Source organism: Canis lupus, chromosome 21, assembly GCF_003254725.2.
Source record: "Canis lupus dingo isolate Sandy chromosome 21, ASM325472v2, whole genome shotgun sequence".
NCBI lineage: Eukaryota > Metazoa > Chordata > Mammalia > Carnivora > Canidae > Canis > Canis lupus.
The window spans coordinates 29,729,338-29,743,732 of record NC_064263.1 but is presented as its reverse complement, the minus strand read 5'-3'; the positions used below and the strand labels follow the sequence as shown (position 1 = coordinate 29,743,732).

The 14,395-nt window shown below is 37.8% G+C and overlaps 1 protein-coding gene across 1 annotated transcript; it reads right to left on the bottom strand.

Moving 5' to 3' along the window:
* Nucleotides 1-12,156: 12,156 nt before the first annotated feature.
* On the bottom strand, nt 12,157-13,110 carry LOC112667923 (olfactory receptor 56A3-like). The gene has a single exon (XM_025459980.1). The coding sequence runs from the start codon at nt 13,102-13,104 to the stop codon at nt 12,157-12,159; it is 948 nt and encodes a 315-aa protein (XP_025315765.1). The 5' UTR covers nt 13,105-13,110.
* Nucleotides 13,111-14,395: the final 1,285 nt, after the last annotated feature.

The following is a 14,395-nucleotide window of genomic DNA, read 5'->3' as shown; positions in this document are numbered from 1 at the left end:
ATGTTGAATAAAAGTGGCAAGATGAACACCCTTCTCTTGTTCCTGGTCTTAGAGGAAAAGCTCTCAGCTTTTTCCTATTAAATATGATGTTAGCTGTGGAGTTTTCACATATGGCCTTTATTATGTTGAAGTATATTCCCTCTAAACACACTTTGTTGAGAGAACAAATGTTGAATTTTGTCAAATGCTTTTTCTGAATCTATTGAGATGATCATACTATTTTTATCCTTCATTTTGTTAATGTGAAGACTCCTAACTCAGAAAGAACTAGGGGTGGTGGAAGGGGAGGAGGGCGGGGGTTGGGGGTGAATGGGTGACAGGCACTGAGGGGGGCACTTGACGGGATGAACACTGGGTGTTATTCTGTATGTTGGCAAATTGAACACCATTAAAAAATAAATTTATTATTAAAAAATAATGTGGTGTATCAAATTGATTTGTGAATGTTGAACTATTTTTGCATTCCCAGAATAAATCCCACTTTATTGTGGTGAAAGATCTTTTTAATGTATTGTTGGATTTAGTTTGCTAATAGTTTGTAGAGAATTGTTGAATTTATGTTTATCAGGGATATTGGCCTATAGTTTTCTTTGTTTTGGTATCAGGCTAACGCTGGCCTTATAGGCTATACATAGGCACTTTCCTTCTTCTACTACAATTTGGAATAGTTTGAGAAGAGTAGGTATTAAATCTCCTATAAATGTGTAGTAGGATTCACCTGTGAATCCATCTGGTCTTGAATTTTCATTTTTTGGTAGTTTTTTGAAACCAATTCAATCTTGTTTCTAGCGATTGGTCTGTTCAGATTTTCTGTATCTTCTTTATTCAGTTTTATTTTTTACTTTATTTTTTAAGGATTTTCTTTATTTATTTATTCATAGAGACACATAGAGAGAGGCAGAGACACAGTCAGAGTGAGAAGCAGGCTCCATGCAGGCTGCCCGACGTGGCTCTCCAGGATCACACCCCCGGCTGCAGGCGGCTCCAAGCCGCTGCGCCACCGGGGCTGCCCTTGATTTAGTTTTAGAAGATTGTATGTTTCCAGTAATTTATCCATTTCTTATAGGTTGTCCATTTTGTTGGCATGTAATTTTTTATAGTCTTACAATCCTTTGTATTTCTGTGCTGTAAATTGTTACTCTCTTTGATTTGTGATTTTATTTGGGTCCTTCTATTTTTCTTGATGAGTCTGGCTAAAGATTTATTAATTTTATCTTTCCGAAGAATGAGTTCTTGGTTTCTTATTGTTATTTTAATTTGAATGTCATGGATTTCTACTCTGATCTTTATTGTTTCCTTTTTCCTATTGATCTCAGGCTTTCTTCTTTTTTTTTTTTTTTTTTTTTCAGTGACTCTAGGTGAAAGGTTAGATTGTTTATTTGACCTTTATCTTGTTTCCTGAGGTAGGCTTTTATCACAATATAGTTCACATTTATTTATTTACTTTTAAATTAAAATAAAAACTTTATTTTTTAAAATTTTTATTTTTAATTACAGCTGATCCTTTCTTCTGAATCCTCTACTGTTGATTCTCTCTAGTGTATTTATCACTTCAGTTACTGAATTCTTCAACTCTGATTGTTTTTAAAAAATATTTTCTCTTTCTTTGTTGAAAGTCTCACTGAGTTCTTCTACTCTTCTCTCCAGCCCTGTGAGCATCTTTACAATCATTACTTTATACTCTTTATCAGGCATATTGCTTAACTTTGTTTCAATTATTCTATTCCTAAGGTTTTATCTTGTTCTTTCTTTTGGAGCATTTTTTTTCTGTCTCTGAAATCTGTTTGACTTTCTGTGTTTGTTCCTATGAACTAGATGGAATCACTACTACTCCTCAACTTGAAGAAATGGTTCTGTATATGATCATCCTCTGTTTAGTGCATATGTGTTTAGTGATTTTCACTGGCTGACTGGAGCTGTGGCTGGTGTGGCCTAGGGGTTAGGGGGCACTCTCTGCTGGGGCTGCACTGTGGGATGGCCAGGATAAATGAGCATGGATTGGGGTGGTCCTAAACCTTACTGTGCAGAGGGTGCCCTGGCAGGGTAGATGAAGCTGGTGTGGGTGAGAGCTGGGGTGCCCCTTGGGCAGAATGCACAGAAGGCTCCTTATCAGAATGGCTAAAGTTGAAATGGATGTAAACTGGAGTTTTCCAGTACTTTCTGCTCAGAGGGTACCCTCAGGGTACCCTGGGCAGGGTGGCTGGGGCTGGCCAAGGAAAGGTGTGAGCTGGGGTGTCCTTGGGTGTTCTATGCATTGGATGACCTGGCAGGATGATTGTAGTTGAAGTGGACATGGCTTGGTATAGTCTGTGGATTCTTTGTGCACAGGTTGCCCTGGAGTGGGTACAAACATAGGTGTCCTGGGGCTTTCAACACTGAAGTCACTCAAGGAGGACAACTGAAGCTGATGCAAGCTGAGATTTCCCAGTGTGCTCAGCACAGAGGTGCCTTTGTGGGGTGGCTGGTGCTGAGGATGGTATGAGTGGGAGTGTCCTAGTGCACTCTACATGAGGATGCCCTGGCAAAGTGGCTGGAGCCAAATCAAGCATCATCCAGGAGGTCCTGGAGCACTCTGCCATGTGGCTGCACCAACAAGCTATCTGAAGCTGAAGCAGTGTGGGCCTAAAGTGTTCCAGGGTACTATGTACACATGTAACCTTGGCATGAAGGCTGGGGCTATGTCTTGGTGTGTACTGCCTTGGGGATAGCTTGGTGGAATGGCAGGGGCTGAGATAGGCTTGGGGCCCTGGGCTCATTGGGCAAGTTGGTTAGGGTGCCTGGACCCTTCTACCATTAAGGCTATCAAGGTGGAGGGGTAATGTAAACTGAGGCTCTTACCAGCGCCTTTAAATTTGAGACAGTTCCAGCAGCTCCTTCACCATTTGGTGGAGTTTTAAAGACTGACTTCTTTATATGCTACTTGCTCTTTTAAACTGTAGCTCTCTTTCTGTGCCCTAGTGTTTCTAGGGCTGATGTGGGCTAGAAACTCAATACTAGCTTAGGTAGCAGGCTGGCTATGGCTTCCAGAACCTGCCTCAGTCTGCCCTTCAAGGTGGAAGGGGATCATAAACTAGTGCTCACCAGTCCCTTCCACTCTCACAACACTTAGAAGCTTTCTAGGGATGGATCTTTTATAAACGAGCTGCTTATTGGACCTCAGGTTTTTTTCCCTGTAACTTAGGGCAGATGAATCTGCTCCCAGTCCCTCAGTACTGTCCTTCCCCACTGCAGTTCTCAGCATTGGGGATGGAGGTTCTCTTCATTACTGTCTCCATTTCTCTTGTAGTTCTTTGTATCTTTTGCTGTGTAGAAGCTGTTCAGTTAGCCGTCAGTTCTTCAGGATGGTTTGTTCTATAAATAGCTGTAGATTTGGGGTGTTCTTGGAAGAGATGAGTTTGGGGTTGCCATCTCATACTAGAATCCTTTTTTTCCTGATCAGCTTGTTTAGTCATATATTAATTTCTATCTATATTAATATCAGTTTTTGGTTTCATTGATTTTTCTCTATTTTTTTTTGTCTTTTTACCATTTCAGAGATTTTCAGTCTTATCCCTGTTATGCTGAGTATTGTGGATAGCATGTTATGGAGGCTCTGGAGTCTGTTACAGTCTTTCAAAGGGGGTTGAAGCTTTTGTTTAAGCAGATAGTTAACATGGTTTGGTCCTGAAACAGAAAGTTCTGTGGGAAAACAACTTAGATATTACTTCAGCTCTTTATCTTAACTGCTTTGTATTTGCTGTATGCATGCTTGTTTCAGGAATTAGCCAGAGACTCGAGAGAGTCCATATACAGAACTTAGGTTTTCCACACTCTGGCACTCTCCTTTTCTTTACTTAAACAAAATTTTTTTTTATTGGAGTTCAATTTGTCAACATATAGCATAACACCCAGTGCTCATCCCACCAAGTGCTCCCTTCAGTGCCCATCACCCAGTCATCCCAACCCCTCCCCCTCCTCCCTTTCCAAAGAAGTCAAACTCTCCCTCTTCATAGATGACATGATACTCTACATAGAAAACCCAAAAGCCTCCACCTCAAGATTGCTAGAACTCATACAGCAATTTGGCAGCATGACAGGATACAAAATCAATGCCCAGAAATCAGTGGCATTTCTATACACTAACAATGGAACTGAAGAAAGAGAAATTAAGGAGTTAATCCCATTTACAATTGCACCCAAAAGCATAAGATACCTAGGAATAAACCTAACCAAAGAGGTAAAGGTCTCTACCCTAAAAACTACAGAACACTTCTGAAAGAAATTGAGGAAGACACAAAGAGATGGAAAAATATTCCATGCTCATGGATTGGTAGAATTAATATTGTGAAAATGTCAATGTTACCCAGGGCAATTTACATGTTTAATGCAATCCCTATCAAAATACCATGGGCTTTCTTCAAGGAGTTGGAACAAATCATCTTAAGATTTGTGTGGAATCAGAAAAGACCCCAAATAGCTAGGGGAATATTAAAAAAGAAAACCATAGCTGGGGGCATCACAATGCCAGATTTCAGGTGTGATCATCAAGACAGTGTGGTACTGGCACAAAAACAGACACATAGATCAATGGAACAGAATAGAGAATCCAGAAGTGGACCCTCAACTTTATGGTCAATTAATGTTCGACAAAGCAGGAAAGACTATCCACTGGAAAAAACACAGTTTCTTCAATAAATGGTGCTGGGAAAATTGGACAGCCACATGCAGATGAAACTAGACCATTCTCTTGCACAATACACAAAGATAAATTCAAAATGGATGAAAGATCTGAATGTGAGACAAGATTCCATCAAAATCCTAGAGAAGAACACAGGCAATACCCTTTTTGAACTTGGCCACAGCAACTTCTTGCAAGATACATCTTTGAAGGCAGGAGAAACAAAAGCAAAAATAAACTATTGGAACTTAATCAAGATAAAAAGCTTTTGCACAGCAAAAGAAACAGTCCACAAAACTCAAAGACAACCTACAGAATGGGAGAAGATATTTGCAAATGACCTATCAGATAAGGGTATCCAAGGTCTATAAAGAATTTCTTAAACTCAACAGCAAAGAAACAAACAATCCAATCATGAAATGGGCAAAAGACATGAAGAGAAATCTCACAGAGGAAGACATAGACATGGCCAACAAGCACATGAGAAAGTGCTCCTCATCACTGGCCATCAGGGAAATACAAATCTCCTTTTCTTGATACTTGTTTCCTATTCCAGTGGCTGCGATTATCCAAAACTTTTCTTTAGCTTTTTCAGGACGGATAAAAGACTGTTGGTCTTAAGTACTCCATGTTTTGTACTGACTTTGTTATTCATTCAGGCTAATTTCAACGGAGATGATAAATTACCCACAGCATTTCTTTCCTTTTAGACTTCAGCTTTCATCCTATGTCCTAAAAATGTTTTCCTTCACCTTTCAGTGCCTTCAGCCCCTCTTCTTCTGAGGTTTATAGAGGTTATCTGTAGGATTAGCAGGCCTTCTACAGTGTACCTGACCGTACGTGAAATGGAAATTCGTCTGATATTAGTATTTTTTATTTTATTTTTATTTTTTTAGAGAGAGAGTGTGTGTATGTGAGTGGTTGGAGGAGAATAAGAGTAAGAGAATCATAAGCAGGCTCGACCTCCAGAGTGGGGCCTGATTCAGGGTTCAATCTCATGACCCTAAGATCATGACCTGAACAAAAATCAAGAGTCAGATACTTGGCCACTGAGTCATCCAGGCACTCTATATCTGATATTAGTATAACCATTCATGTTTTTTTTTTTTGAGAATTTGCTTTGTGTGTTCAATTTTTTGAACCTTCCTTTAAAAACCTCCCATTTTTAGTTTTTATTACTCTGTGATTTTTTTAAAATTTAATTTTTTTAAAAGCAGTTTTAGTTTACAACAAAATAAAAAAGGAGGTACAGAGATTTCCCATATACTCCCTGTTCCACGCATATGCTTAGCTTTCCCTGTAATCAGTGTCATTCATTTTTACCAAGGATGAACCTAAAATGACACATCATAATCAGCCTTTAACCATTAGTGGCAAATTGCGAGGGCTGGTAGTTTCAAGAACAATAACTAATTAAACATACTGCCTTAGCTGTCCTGTTTAATTTTTTTTTTAAGATTTTATTTATTTATCCATGAGACACACACACACACACACACAGAGGTAGAGACACAGGCAGAGGGAGAAGCAGGCTTCACGCAGGGAGCCCGATGTGCGACTCAATCCCGGGTCCCCAGGATCACACCCTGTGCTGAATGTGGTGCTAAACTGTTGAGCCACCCAGACTTCCCAAATATGAGCTTTTTAAAGAAAATTTCTGCTGTTGTCAGTTGTAGCATTTAAAAAATGCATCTATTATCACAGCAAACCTATTAATATTATTCTACTTCATGTATAAAATAAGAGTTCAAAAACGTTTACTTCTGTTTCACTCCTTCTTATCATTCTTCTATTTTTACCATATATTTTATTTCTCCATGTTTCATAAATCCTAGTATATTGCCAGTATGTTTTGCTCCCTTACTTTTCCTCTGTCAATGGCTTCAGTTACCAAGTACACAAATACTAGGCTGGCTAATATTATCTCATAAGTTGTCAGGTCGCTGTACTTTTTTTTAGCATTGTTCTTTTCATTAGTTTAAATATTTTACATACCTATACTTTTAAGTTCTTTTTATTCCCTAAACTGTCAAATTCTGCTATAAAAGCCCATGTATATAGGCAGTACCTCTTTTATAAGAAAACATTCACTAAAATCATACAACATTACAAGTAACCCCATCTTCATATACATGAAATAGAGCTCACAACATTCAAGCAAGATATAAAATTATGCAGAAGGAAAAATAAATACTGTTAATTACCAGAAAGTTTGAAAACTCTCACTGACAAAGGACAGTGTGTCTGAGTCCTGGAATTAGATTGCTACCCTTTTCCAAGGTTCTACCAGATGTAGCCAGATCTGAACTTCTATGAATTGTTTCAGCTTTCACTCATGTGACACCTAATCTAGGCATGCTGGAAGAATAATGTAATTATTTGATTAATATTTTGGAAAATAGAGGTCTTAGTATTGAATTATAATTTCTATTAGACTACACTTGAATACATTTTATCTGGTTTAAATACATTATACCTGGTTTGGATGAAGGGCCTCCTGTTTTTCAGCTCCAATTTGTTCTGTATAGCTTCAGTCATGAAGATTGTGTTACTTCTTTGGCTCACTATTCTGTCTAGATTTTCAAATTCTATTCTAGATTTGGGCCTTGACTTCCTGCCAAGTGGCTGCTGCCTTAGACTTTTACTTTAGCTTCTTTTTGGCTATGTCTTTCCTACATATTGATTTCCCCATGTTCTTGGACTTCTGCTTCTCTAGGCATGGACTCTTTGCACTTATAAACATGGACTTTGCCTATCTTACTCATTATTGCAAATGTATCACCATAACAAAGATTTGTCTATATTAGGTATAAGTGCATATTTTGCAGATAATATAATGTTAACTGTGGGCCCAAAGGGCCATTACCATTCTCTGTATGCACTCTGCATTGTTCTCTTGGCCCAGTTTCTAGTGTCAACTGGGCCTCCCGTCAAATATGTCTTACTTTCTCAGGTCATTGAAGGAGGGTCTAATTATGGATAATGTGTGAGTAAATTGAAAAGTCTTACCAACAAAATCTAAACTTCAACATTTTCTGGATGACTATTTGGTTTGAACAGACTGATTTCCTACTCATATGTTTTATTGAATAGTTATAACACTTTCATTATTAAGCATTTCATATAAATATATTTTATCAATATAATAGAGTACAAAAGAACCAATTTAAAATATACATATGTGCATGTAAATAGTGTTAAGAGAAATTTAAAGAATTACAAAATATGATTATTTTCATCTACCTTTTGACAAACCTTTGACACTAACATCTATTGCTTCTCCTAGCACTAATATTCCTGCCTTATCATGAGTAAAGTCTCTATTTACATTTTTCCTTGGGTTCTGTAACTTCCCAGGTTCATACATGGTTCTATTTCAAATCTGTTGCTATAGGATTTGAGGACTATGTGTTGTAAGAAGCCAATAAATGAACCATCTCATATTGTACTGTTCTCACATTGGTGTCTAGGACATAAGTACTCATGTAATGTGGCATTTTAAGACAAAGACATTATTATTCATCCTCTAAAACACTGCCTTCCTCTTCTCCACATGGAAAAACATAAGAGAAAAATCACAGCCAAAGAGAAGGAATTTTGTTTTAGCTCTTTTCCAAGGATACATTTTTTTCCTTAATTCAATTGCTTTCCTACCCATTTTTCATTTGCATTTTAAAGCTATATGATTTAGTGCAGTTCTGATCCATATAGCATCTACTAGTCATTATTGAGCCCCTGAAATGAGATTGTTCCAACAAAATATACTGTGAATGTAAAATACATACTGTATTTCAAAGACCTTGCCTACACAAAAAGAATGTAAACTATGTTATTATTAAATCTTTTATATTTATTTTGCATTGAAGTGATAATGTTTTAGATATATTGATTTCAACAAAATACATTAAGATCCATTTAACTTTTTCTTTTTATATTTTAATGTGGCCACTAAAATATTTAAAATTAAATGGCTCACATTAGACAGCACTGTTCTAGGGCAGCCTGGGTGGCTTAGCGGTTTAGTGGTGCCTTCAGCCCAGGACGTGATCCTGGAGACCCGGGATTGAGTTCCACGTTGGGTTCCCTGCATGGAACCATTTTCACTCTCTGCCTCTCTCTCTCTCTCTGTCTGTCTCTCATGAATAAATAAATAAATAAAATCTTAAAAAAAGCACTATTCTAGAGGATATCATTATTAGTGTCAATTATTTTAGTGGGATAAAGTTGTAATTAATCTGTTCACCTTGTTTTTCAAATGATCCTATCAGTGCTGCTTTTTTGAAAATATTGCTTTGATGGGAGCCAAAAATATTTAAAAGTTGCATATAAGCACAACAATGCAAAGCCTTCAAAAATATATGTTTTAAATATAAAGATATTACCGTCTATTTTGGAAGACAAGACTTGTATCTAACTTTCTCAGTCATGGATGGTACATGTTTTAAATCCCTTGATGTAGCCCTTTTTGTGCATTCGGTGTTCAAGCTTTCTAACAGTTAACTGGAGAGATCTAGGTTTGTTGTACAATGTGACCCTGGTAGAGATTAATTCTGAAAGTTTGTAGTCCCTTGACTTGTAGATGTTAATATATGATAGTGTTAAAACTAGTAGACTTTTAATATTCCCTAAGAGATAGTAGCTTCAATTTACACTAGCACCTTGTATTTTCATATTTGTAAGACCTTCTTGTTTTTATTATGCACACTTTAAACCAAGTCATTTTTTTCTTATGTTGAAATGTGTGAGGAAATGAGATTTTTGGGAATTCTTTTTCAAGTTATAAAGAAAAAGGGCATCTATGGTATGAACCTAATTGGATCTTGACATTTTTTTAAAGAAAGATTTATTTTTTTAAAGAAAGATTATTTATTTATTAGAGAGAGAGAGAGAGAGTGAGAGAGAGAGAGAGCACAAGCAGAGGGAGGGGCAATGGGAGAGGGAGAGGGAGAAACAGACTTTCTGCTAAGTGTGGAGTTGGACATGGGGCTTGATAGCAAGACCTTGGGTCCATGACCTGAGCCAAAGGCAGATGTTTAACTGACTGATACACCCAGGAACTCCAACATTCTTCTTTTCCTTTTGATAAATATATTATTCCTAGTTAAAATGTTTATTATGTGCTTTTAACTATTGCTTCTTAATTATGTGAGCCCATATGTGTTTTTCAAATGGTAGCTCACAGTGATATCCAGGAGCAGAGGACTGAAATATTGTTCTTCACTGTGAGACAGAGAAGACAAAGAAATGGATAGTTTGTTGAATGAAAGTTTAAGTAGTCTAAGGATGAATCAGTTAAGGCTGAAGAACCTAGATTTGGGGGAGAGTATTGATATTAAAATATTGATAGATTTTCCTTCCATGGTCAAAACAAGGAAACACACTTTTAAGTTGTTATTGAGGCATAAAATCTTATATTTAGAAAGGATCTTCTAAAACAAATTGCTCACTGTTCTCAGGGGTAGGAGATAAGTAACATGAAACACAATGGAACCACCTCATTTGTTCCCAAGAACCTACCTTTTTTGTGGTAGTTGTGCAAGGCTTACAATTCAGATCTTTAACTCTCTATGTAATGCTTTCTTATTTTGCCAGGTACCTTACGGCCTATAGGTGCCTTATTCCATTCCCATTCTCTCCCACTGAGAACAACATATCCCTGGAACTCATATTTATATTCCCCCTAACCAAACTTTGTACTCTGATAACAAAATATTCTATCTATTTTTGTGTCTTAATAGCTAACAGAATTCCCAGGATGCAAAGTGTGCTTAGAAACTGTCCACTTCCCTCATGGCAAGTGATGCAGAGCATTTTCTCATGTGCTTGTTGGCCATGTGTGTCTTCTTTGGTGAAATTATTGACCATGTCTTTTGCCCATTTAATGATTGGATTGTTTGTTTCTTTGCTGTTGATTTTAATAAGTTCTTTATAGATCTTTGACACTAGCCCTTTATCTGATATGTCATTTGCAAAACCACAATGAGATACCATCTCACACCAGTGAGAATGGTGAAAATTAACAAGACAAGAAACAACAAATGTTGGAGAGGATGTGGAGAAAGGGGAACCTCTTGGACTGTTGGTGGGAATGTGAACTGGTACAACCACTCTGGAAAACTGTGTGGAGGTTCCTCAAAGAGTTAAAAATAAAGCTACCCTATGACCCAGCAATTGCACTGCTGGGGATTTACCCCAAAGATACAGATGCAGTGAAAGACTGAGACACCTGCACCCCGATGTTTATAGCAGCAATGTGCACATAACCAAACAGTGGAAGGAGCTTCGGTATTCATCGCAAGATGAATGGATAAAGAAGCTGTGGTCTATGTATACAATGGAATGTTACTCAGCCATTAGATGACGAATACACACCATTTGCTTTAATGTGGATAGAACTGGAGGGTATTATGCTGAGTGAAGTAAGTCAATCAGAGAAGGACAAATATTATATGGTTTCATTTATATGAGGAATATAAAAAATAGTGAAAGGGATTAAAAGGAAAAAAGAGAAAATGAGTGCGAAATATCAGTGAGGGTGACAGAACATGAGAGACTCCTAACTCTGGAAAACGAACAAGGGGTAGTGGAAGGAGAGGTGGGCAGGGGGATGGAGTGACTGGGTGCCGGGCACTGAGGGGGGCACTTGACGGGATGAGCACTGGGTGTTATACTATATGTTGGCAAATTGAACTCCAATAAAAAATATACAAAAAACCAGAAACTGTCCACTTAATATGAAAACAATGTTTAGATATTATGTTTTCAAAATTGTAAATTATTATTATTGGATAATATATTTTAATTTTCCAATCTTTAACTCATTAGCAGAGCTGTTTGTGCATACCATTAATTATGACAACCTGGATCCAAAAGATAAATGTCTAAAGCACAAGCCCACTGGGGAGGAGAATTTAAGAGTCTCTCAAATATAATGAAATTCATTACTTATTGTTGGATGAATGAGAAATCCATGCAAAACCCCTCTCCTCTTGCAATGCTTATTTCAAATAACTGCCCATTTGCAGAACCAATTACAGATGAATAGTAACACTCTATCATTTAGGACTGAAATTTTACTTCCATGTCTTTGTCTCCTATAAGCTTCCTTCTATGAAAATGAGAATAAGAAGGCATTACACATTACACAACTCTACCCAAAAATTTCCTCAAATACATATTCATGATTGTAAAGGCATAGCATATTCACAGCTGTGTATTACAAACCCTTAATTTCTCACCTTAAAACCTGCCCCAAGGACCCCAGTATTTTGTTAAAATAAGATAATATGTATGGGAAAAGCAAAAGGGGTCAATGATGTTGTTATAGGAAAAGTTAGAGAAAAGGGAACTATAATATAACTTAAGTTTTATTAATGAAGACACAATATCCAATTTACCCAGTGTAAATTTCAACTCACAGATTTGAATTTCAGTCTATTCACCAATTATTGATTAAAAGCTCATCCTATATTATGAATGCAGAGATCCAGTTGTCCTTACTACCATCCTTTCTTCAGTAATCTCTGGATTCCTTGCTTGATCTCCTGAGTTCGCACTCCATAAACAATGGGGTTGAGGGCTGAGAAGATGACATGATGGAGGATATTGAGCAAGACTGGCACATCAGGGGAGACTTTCTTCTTCACCACAAGAGTGAGCACGAAGACCAGAAGGATGGTGCTGAAGAAGAGGATAAGGATGAAATGAGAACCACATGTGCTCAGGGCCTTGGCCATAGCACCCTCTGCCTTGAGTCCCAGCACAGCTCGCAGTATGAGGCTGTAGGAGAGGAAGATGAGGATGAGGTCAGATCCTAGCAGTGTCCATCCTACAGCAAACTGGTAAAGGCGATTGATGGTGACATCATCACAGGAGAGTTTGGAGACAGACATATTGGCACAGATGCAATTCTCAATGACATTTCTCCCACAATAATTGAGTCGGGATGATAGAATTGGGATAGGCACTGTTAAAATCCCATTTCTGGCCAAAATAAAGGCAGCAGCCTTAGCTACAAATTGTTCTGTGATGATGGATGGGTACCTCAGTGGGTGGCAGATGGCCACATAGCGGTCATAGGCCATGACCATGAATGTGCAAGACTCCATGGAAAGGAAGCAATTCATGATGTACATCTGGATAAAGCAGGCATAGAAGTTGATGGACTTGAGGTCAAACCAGAAGATGGCCAGGACCTTGGGGATGACAGTGAGGCAGACAACAATGTCTAACAGGGAGAGGAGGCTCAGCAGGTAGTACATGGGCTCATGAAGAGAGGCCTCTAGCTGGATGGTGACCAAGAGAACACTATTCGCCCCCATGGCCAGGAGGAAGAGGAAGCTTAGGGGCAGGGACAACCAGAGCTTCCAGCTGGGAGACCTGACAAAACAATTCAGGAGGAAGTCTGAAACCTCAATGGAGATTGTACCATTTGGATGTGCTGTCATATTTTGCCAAATATTTCTACAGCGTTCTTTTTATGATCTGTAAAATTAGGATAAAAATTAGCTAGTGACTGAAGACACATGACTTTACAACAATTTGCTTCATCTGGGTGAAACTTGTTAGTTCTAGCAGGTCATCCAGACCCATGTGAATTCATCTGTTTATTCTTTGTGGTCTGCTACTAGGACATTCCTATCACTTTAAATAGTATAGAGGACTTAGGAAAGATGGTTTATTTATACATTTTTGATTAGTTCAAGATTTATTTTTAATGGAACTATTATGTTCTTGCAGAATGTATAAAGAAGGGAAAAAATTGCTTCAGAACTTCTTTGTGACAGGTTAGTCTCTAAATTTGTCCTTATAAGGTTCTTCCTTTTTTTAATGTCCACATAGGCCACCATGTGATCATTTAACTGTAACAATATGCACAGATAAGTAGTAGAACCAGGCACAAATAGGGACTCAGATAAATGTTCCTAGTTCCCCATTCTACCTCTATTCTGAGTTTTCAAATGGAGTTTGATTTAATTGCATTTAAAAAAATGATACCCTGGGAATCCCTGGGTGGCTCAGTGGTTTAGCACCTGCCTTCAGCCCAGGGCATGATACTGGAGTCCCTGGATTGAGTCCCACATCAGGCTCCCTGCATGGAGCCTGCTTCTCCCTCTGCCTGTGTCTTTGCCTCTCTCTCTCTCTCTCTCTCTCTCTTTCTGTGTCTCTCATGAGTAAATAATAAAATGTTTTTTAAAAAATGATATCCTGAAAATAAAGTTATTTAATTTTCATTTTGTCTAAAAATTTTAATTAGGTAGGTATGGATCCTGGCAAATAATTGCTCCTTCCCCTATACATTTGCATATTGTAGGATTCTTAACTTCTGGAAGAAACAATATTAAAAGGAGCATAAGTAATTGCCCATAGGTATGTGAGAGTGATACCTGTCATGGAAGAAGATGAAGTTGTTTGTTTTATTTGTAATAGTGTGTGGGTGATGAAGACTACCTTTAAAGTTTTCATCTGCTTTCTGTTTTTCTTTATATCATATCCTCAGTATAATGATCCAGCTTCTTTTGTCTAGTAGTTTTATGCTTTGCCTTGGTAGAGTGGCCCACAAGGCATGGGAGATACTGGAATTGCAGGAAGTCATGAAGACAAAAACCCGTGGACAAATAAAGCTAGTCTTGAGTTGTTGACCAAAAACTTTCTCCTGTCTTGGGCACTATGTTCATTGAACTCTGCCTATCTGTTATTTTTTTCTCATTAGATACATTTACTTATAAGTTTGAAGGA